Source organism: Vitis riparia, chromosome 13, assembly GCF_004353265.1.
Source record: "Vitis riparia cultivar Riparia Gloire de Montpellier isolate 1030 chromosome 13, EGFV_Vit.rip_1.0, whole genome shotgun sequence".
In the NCBI taxonomy this organism is placed as follows: Eukaryota; Viridiplantae; Streptophyta; class Magnoliopsida; order Vitales; family Vitaceae; genus Vitis; species Vitis riparia.
The window spans coordinates 25,648,249-25,656,433 of record NC_048443.1 but is presented as its reverse complement, the minus strand read 5'-3'; the positions used below and the strand labels follow the sequence as shown (position 1 = coordinate 25,656,433).

Below are 8,185 nucleotides of genomic sequence, written 5' to 3'. Positions count from 1 at the left end.
ATAGCTACCGCGCTTCCTGACATTTCCACCAATGCCTAACCTGCTCCTCTTCACGGCGGCTCTGCTACTCTGCGCAGTGTGCGCAATGTCAGCCAATCGCTGCCCGGACTGCGGCAACACTTCTGTGCCCTACCCGCTCAGCACCGGAGCGGACTGCGGCGACCAAGAGTACAAGATCCGGTGCGATGCGGGCACACTCAGATTCGATACGCTCAACTCCTCCTACTCCATCTCATCCATCACTCCTCAAATCCAACGGTTCGTGATCCGGCCGGCGAGCTTCGCCGGTAACACCTGCGTCACCACCGATCTCCCCAACCAGGGAATCCAGCTCAACGAGAGCCTTCCCTTCAACGTCACCAGCAGCAACACCATCATGTACCTCAACTGTACGGACACGCTTCTCCGGTCGCCGTTGAACTGCTCCTCCATCAGCCTCTGCCACACTTACATCAACGGCACACGAGACGCGGCAGCGTGCGAGGACGCGCCTATTTGCTGCACGTTTAAGGCGGGTGGTTCTACGACGTCGCATTCGATACGGGTTCGCGACGCGGGGTGCAGAGCTTATCGGAGTTTCGTGAACCTGGACCCGAGTACTCCGGTGAACCGTTGGCCAGAAGCAGGCGTGGAGATCCAGTGGGTGTCTCCGAGGGAACCGGTTTGCACGTCCCAATCTGACTGCACCGATGGGATGAACTCCACTTGTGGGCCGGACCCAGCCACGGCTGGGGTGAGCCGGTGCTTTTGCAAATCAGGACTTTGGTGGGATCCAGTTGGTGGATTATGCGCACAGAGTGAGTTGTCCAACAATTGCTTTCTCAAATTTGTGCACAATACAAATAAAATTGACTCTTAATTTTCAAAACTATGTTGTAAGAATTGTTTAGTATTCTCCAGACGAGATAAAAGTAGTGTGATTATTGTGCAGATGTGACGTGTCAAGATCCAGATGGTTGTGGTTCCACAAACAAGACTCCACTCATAGCAGGTATGATTCTTCCAAGTTCCACCATATATGTACATATCTTAATATAGTCTATAAGTTAATTCTTCGTTCTTGACCCTGCAAATGGTGGTTCAGCCATCATTACACTTTCCCAATTTGGGTCTGGGAAAGCGAGGTTACCTCATATGTATTTTATCTTAATCAATCAGTTTGGCACAACTATCTGGACTTTGGAACTGTTTTTCTGATCCATTTCCATACACAAATGGATTTGAGTCAGGAAAAGAATGAGAGGAAGAATTTTGAAAGACTTTGATGCTGGGAATTTTTTGTTTGTCATTTTTGCATGAGCTTCAAGTGCTAAATCAAAACGCCTAACATTCTGGTGAATGAAATTCTTACAGGTTTAACAGTAGGCATCGGTGCAGCCCTGATTGCAGTGGCCATCGCTGTTCTAGTTTACAGACGGCACCGGCGCATCAAGGAAGCACAAGACCGGCTGGCAAGAGAGAGAGAGGAGATCCTAAACGCGAATGGCGGTGGCAAATTCGCCAAAAACTTCACTGGCAAAGAGATAAAGAGAGCAACAAACAGTTTCTCCCACGACCGCCTGCTCGGGGCCGGCGGCTATGGTGAAGTCTATAAAGGCATCCTTGATGATGGGACCATCGTTGCTATCAAATGCGCTAAGCTCGGCAACGCAAAAGGCACTGATCAGGTCCTCAATGAGGTGGGGATTCTTTGCCAAGTGAACCACAGAAGCCTTGTCCGCCTTCTAGGCTGCTGTGTGGAGCTGGAGCAGCCGATCATGGTTTACGAGTTCATCCCAAATGGGACTCTTCTGGAACACTTGCAAGGCCAACGGCCTGGTGGCCGGGGTTCACTTACATGGAGTCATCGCCTCCGCATTGCCCATGACACGGCTGAGGGTCTTGCTTACCTCCATTCCTCTGCAGTTCCCCCAATCTATCATCGAGATGTCAAATCCAGCAACATTTTGCTTGATGAGAAGATGAATGCTAAGGTTGCAGATTTCGGGTTATCTAGGTTGGCTCATACTGATATGAGTCATGTATCCACATGTGCTCAAGGAACTCTTGGATATCTCGATCCTGAGTATTACAGGAACTATCAGTTGACAGATAAGAGTGATGTTTATAGCTTTGGAGTAGTGTTGTTGGAGCTGTTAACATCGCAGAAAGCCATTGATTTTAATCGACCCGCTGATGATGTGAACTTGGCAGTTTATGTGCAGAGGACAGTGGAGGAGGAGAGGTTGATGGATGCCATTGATCCATTACTCAAAGAGCAGGCCAGCAGTTTGGAGCTTGAGACCATGAAGGCTATGGGATTTCTGGCCGTGGGTTGCTTGGAAGAACGAAGGCAAAATCGACCGTCAATGAAAGAAGTTACAGAGGAGATTGGGTATATCATAAGTATTGCTACAGCAAAGGTGGTAGAGCAGTAGTTTGATTACAGAGTTGCTTTGGAAAAAAACTAGACCAGTGACTTGTTGGGCAGAAATAATCTGGGCTTATGTTTGTAATTGTTACTAGTATTGTATAGTTAACGTATTATGACCCGTTTTTATGGTGATCTATGTTGTTGCCCAGGAAGAAGCTTTACTGCTTCACAATAATTTCTCTGGCCTTCTTGCTTCCTTTAGGTTTGTCACAGATCATTTCTGCACTCTTTCTTGCTTCCACTGGCCTCATCAGAGTAATTTTGCTATCCTTCTTGTTTCCCATTGTTTTCACCAGAGAAGGCTCTCCTGTGGTTCTGAAATTATAATGATATGAGAATTATACTGATTAAGTTTTATTTAGAAAAAGCTTAAATAAGATTAGGATGTTTGTTTTTTTGGTTTTTTTTTTTTTTTTTTTCTGAAAGCAATTTGTTTTCAGAATTTAGATTGTTTGTTTGATTTTTTTTTTATGATTTATTATAAACTTTTTACTGAATAGAAAAATGTAAAATATTTAATTTTTTCTAAATAAAAAAAATATTATATTGGTTTTTCTTTACTTTTTAATATTTAATAGAAATAAAATACAACAAAAACAAACAACTTAATATTTAACACTATTAAGCATTAAAGTTCTATTTAAAATTAAGTAAAAAAACAAACACCACCTAAGTTTTCATTTTATCTTTGAAACCCCGATAAAACTCTTCCTAAAAGTTTAAATGCAATCACAAAAAATTAAAAAAAAAAAAAAAAGAAAATGAAATCAACAACAAAAAACTATAATAATAAATAAATAAATGAATAAACCTCCAACAAAAACCACTACAAACTCTTACAAGAAATAAATGCAAAAATATCAACTAAAAAATTAAAAATAACCTTAAAAATCCTCAACAAAAAACCCCATCAAAATAAACAAAAAACCTATTGCAAAAAATCATGAGAAAGATAGAGAATGTGATAATCTTAAAAAAGAATGAAAGATTAAAGAATTTTTGCAATTGATTTTTATCTCTTAAGATAACATAAACTTAGAGAGGAAGCAAAGTACAAAAAATGGACAATGAAGAAAAGAGAGGAAGAAAGAGATTTGAATTTAGAGGGCGATAGGTATGAATGAGAGAAGACTATAAAAAGAGAAAGAGGAAGATAGGTTTAAATTTAGAAGATTTTCTTAAAATTTCTTTTTTATTTGATTTGAAGGATGATTTGGTACAAAATATTTTTGCAGATAAGAGATTATTTTACCCCTTTTAACTAAATATTCTTTCGTATTTTCTACTTCTTTTTCTCCTTTTATTCCTCTTATTTGTGCTTTTCTTTTGTGTTAGGTAAGAATATGTTTCATCAAAGTTGAAAATTTCCTTTTATGTTTGGTAATAATAAAGTTAACAACCTTAGCATCATTCCTCGAAATTGATAATAATAAGGTTAACAACCTTAGCATCATTCCTTTTTAAGTATTAAATAATTCCTAGTGACAAACCAAAACTTAACAGAGGCCAAACAGCAAATGGAAAAACATGGGCAGAAAACAGGCAGCGGTGGATTCTCTGGGGATCATCCTAACTTACGTTGGAGAAAAGTATGATGTTCTAGTTTGTCCTGGGTGTGGCCCATTCCACTCTGAGGATGAGATTGTCATAACCATACCCATTCAGCTTGTTGATAGCCCTCTCTGCATCTTCCTTGTTTACAAAATTGACAAAACCAAAACCTCTGCTCATGCCGGTCTTTTGGTCGATCGCCACGTAGACCCGACTTACTGGGCCAAATGTGCGGAATAGCTCATGCAAGTCAGGCTCCCTTGTGTCCTCTGATAGGTTGGTGACCCGAACTGAATTCTCTTCATTCCTGCGCCTCATATCTGATCCAACTCTCTCTGCACCAGGTCTCATGCCTGGAGGCACATAAGCGGCTTTGCCAGTGCCTGTAGTAGCCACAGTGGTCTCGGCAGCGGGAGGTTTGTCAACGAAGGCATCAGTTTGTGCTGCGAGATCCTTGTATGGGCATCTAGATGTCCAATGGTCACCTTTCTTACCACAAGTTCTGCACACCATGAGAACAGCACCTCCCTTTCCAAGCTGAGCCAAGGAGTCTCCAGCAATCTTGGTTTCTTCTGCTTTGGTACCTGAAGACAGTGTCACGTTTGCAGGGACAAAAAAAAAATGCATAAGAAAACCGTATGTGAAGCAACAGATAATATAATCTCTGAAGAAGTCATAGTCCAAATACAACTTGAACCGACCAACAAAAATTTTGCTTTGTGAAAGACAGTATCTGCAAACAAGAAATTTATTGCTGTTGAAAGGCATAATGCTCAATCATGTCATCTTTAGCCCTTTCTCCATTTCAGAAGGTTAATATTGAAACTGAAAGTTCTCCCCAACAAAAAATGTTGCCATTGAAGAACAGAGATCTGTATGATCATTAACGATGTTATGTCTGCCAGGCAATGGAGCTAAAAAATGGCACAAAAAAATTGTCATCCATATCAGGACCACAGTCTTCTGGGCTCATGGCCTAAATGTATATGAATATATAAAATATTAATGCCTGCTATTGGATTGGGACAGAATGATATCATATAATGCAACATGATATCAACAGGATATTATTATTTTCGTAGGAAAATAATGCCATGTGATGACTCATTACCAGATTGTGACTTAGTTCATATCAAGAACAGATACAAACCAAAAGGAGCCAATCGTGGCTCTGTGTAAGCGGTGTGTGGGTCAGTGAGGGAGTGGAGACTTGGTTTGGTAGTGCGGTGACCTGGCTGCAGTTGCAAGCAGCGATAGATAGTAATGTCTTCTAATGGTTAATAAGCACAATATCACACAAAGACACAGAACATAAAAAGAAAGATGAAATACTTAAATCAGAAGTCATGAACTAATGAAGATGGTTCTTCTTAGGTTTTCTGATGACATCACAGTAGCAGGTTATCCATTGCATTATGATCAGCAATCAATTTCTATTGTCTATGCTAAGCCAGATATGTCATGAGGAAAGGACAGGTAGAACAATGGAAGCCCAAGGTACAAAATGAAGTCCCCAAAAAACAATAACAAAGAATGCAACTACCCACATCAAAACATCCCAAGTTGGATTGAGTTGTAATTTTCTAATCCAGATCTGAATGAGAAAAACTAGTACCTAAAATAAATGTAAAATATATTTGGTTGTGGTGATAATAATCTTCCTCAAGCAAGTACTGAAGATATTAACTTTCAGGGAAGTGGAAGAACTTATATGCTCATCAGAATAGTAAAAAGATTATTTAGAACCTGCTGGAATTAACCTAGGCTAACACCAAATCCACGATAGTAATTTTATTAAAGCTTAGAGAGAAAATGATAAGCAGTTGAGGTTGACAATGAAGAGCTAGCTAATGAGTGAAATATGCTTGCTCTGTCTTAAGTTCAGTTATTAGAGTTCAAGGTAGAGATTGTGTAAAATAGGCCTTGAGCAGGTATAGTGATCAGATGCATGATGAATACGATCAGATTGGACAGAAGGGTCAATGATAAGATCAGTTTTATTAATCATCACCAGAAAATAGTTAAGAAACAACATGTTTACAAAAGAGTGTATCTAAACTGAGGATGTTGGGATGTATCAGTGCTCAAAAAGTAGGGATCAAGTTTGAACAGAATTGATCCTTGATCCTTGCAAAGATAGACATTACACCAATTAGGTACAAGATGGGACGAAGAACAGTTTGACTAATTTGGCATGTACATTAAAAAAACAATCTCCTTCGACAGCAATGAGGAAGTTAAGATGGATAAGTACCATGACAAGAAAGAATATGATTGGAAATTACTAAGAAGTTGAAGGTAGCACCAACTGTGAATAAGAGAGGAAGAGATAGTTTACAATGTGCAATAAGCCAATGGTTGGTTAGTGAGAGGTGGTGCAATTCATGTTTAAGGTGCTCCAAAAAGATTTGAGACTTGAGGCAGTGAGAAAAAATATGTTGACCAACAAGTTCACATATCCTAGATAGAAAACTTGCATAACAAATCCCACAGTTGGGATAAAGGGTTTTGTTGGGCTGATTTGACTTAAACCATTGACACATATATTAGAGCTACAGAATGAATTAAAATGACCTTTTGCCTATGTTGTATAATGTTTGTAATCTTCATATGGTGGCACACATACTGAATTCTCCAACAAAAGCACTGAAAATAAGCCGTACAAAACATTGTGCACAAGCTAAAATCTAACAATTTCTCAAAATCGATTAAATTTTAGCAGGGCAAAGTTATCACCCTCTATTTTAGCAACACTATGCCCTGTGGTTGGGCTAAACCCCCCCCACCCCCCGATAAAAAAAATAAAAAAAAAAAAAGAAGAAAAAATGACGAGATAAAACAGGCATTGACCCAGAAAATACATTTCCACTATGGAGAGCAAGTATAAGGAAATGTACTACAAGTAAAGAGAAATTGTGGGTGGTTTAGTTGTTGGAGAAGGCTCATTATAAAGACAAATCAAATAAAAAAATTATTGACACAGTACGAGTATTAAGCTACTTCACGAAACAATGACTCAAAAGTAAATGAAAAATGAGCCAGTTAACCTGACAGATAAAACAGGAGGCAGGAGGAGAAATTGAGTTGTCAAATTTCTGGGATTGCCATAAACAAACCTATGCATACAAACCCCAAATATGGCAAAAAATAATGCAATCAACTCAGTTTAACTGAAATTGTGAAACCATACACACTTCCACAAAGCAGACAATAGAGTTCTGTCCTATACTAAACTCATTGGAGACTAACATCCCTGAGAATTTTCTAAATTCTGCACAAACCTTCCTGCTGTTTGGTTCCTTTCTCAGACAATATCTAGCATTTTTTTCCTTCCTTGCATTTTTTTCCAATTACTAAACTACATTTAGTATTCCAGCTCATTTAGTAATAAAGTAAGAATTGTTTATAAATTTTCCAATGAAGACAACATGAAATCAAAACAAAAATTCAGAGTTTCATCTGTCTAAGATCATCAGAATCCACAAACGGCAAGGAAAAATTCTAGAAAAAAATGCAATTGAACCTTAATCTAAGTTCTTTTGTTAACAAGAAGATACGGTAACCAAACAACTAAATAAACAAATAGATAAAACCAACTCGAATGATAAAGCACTTTTCTTTTACCGCATAATAAAAAGATAAGATCCCCAGTTTCTCAGCAACCAAACAGAGAGGGCAACAGAGAGGAACGTACCCGGAGCTCTAGGTCTTTCAATAAGAATCTCTTCAGTGGAGACCATGGTAAGCCTACTCCCGACATCCTCATGAACCGCGTCCCCGAACTTAGCCCATGAGCGACGCTCCACGGCTCGCTTACTGAGGCGAGCCTTGGCAAGCTTCCGAACACGAGTGGTGGTGGTGATCTTGACCTTGTTTCCATCTTCATTGAACTTGTACTCAATCACCTTCTTGATGCCATTCTCTTCCGGCCCAATCACTTGGCGCGGTGGCAGTAGAAAATCGAGGTCTTCTCCGTCGTCTTCATCGAGCTCTCCCCACCGGATCTTCTCCGCTTTCGGCGGATTCGAATTCCAACTTGACCCGGATCTGTCGACCAACGCCATGAATGAGTTTGCGCCCTACTGGTTTTAGGGGTTTCGAAAGTGCGGCTTCCGTTGTAGATGGAGGTGATGAGATGACAAGGGATCTTAAGGCGACGTCGTTTGAGCGTTATGTTGTCAAAACGACAGCGTTTTTTTGCCTTGATTCTGAATTGCCCTG

The 8,185-nt window shown here is 39.8% G+C and overlaps 2 protein-coding genes across 2 annotated transcripts; one reads left to right on the top strand and one right to left on the bottom strand.

Moving 5' to 3' along the window:
* LOC117929130 (wall-associated receptor kinase-like 20) lies at positions 1-2,770 on the top strand. Its single transcript, XM_034849347.1, has 3 exons — positions 1-797; positions 932-991; positions 1,354-2,770. The coding sequence occupies exons 1-3, from the start codon at positions 32-34 to the stop codon at positions 2,415-2,417; spliced, it is 1,890 nt and encodes a 629-aa protein (XP_034705238.1). The 5' UTR covers positions 1-31; the 3' UTR covers positions 2,418-2,770.
* Positions 2,771-3,800: 1,030 nt separating this feature from the next.
* On the bottom strand, positions 3,801-8,155 carry LOC117928995 (eukaryotic translation initiation factor 3 subunit G-like). The gene is made up of 2 exons (XM_034849169.1): positions 7,659-8,155; positions 3,801-4,548 (listed from the first exon to the last, which is right to left on the bottom strand). The coding sequence occupies exons 1-2, from the start codon at positions 8,026-8,028 to the stop codon at positions 4,013-4,015; spliced, it is 906 nt and encodes a 301-aa protein (XP_034705060.1). The 5' UTR covers positions 8,029-8,155; the 3' UTR covers positions 3,801-4,012.
* Positions 8,156-8,185: the final 30 nt, after the last annotated feature.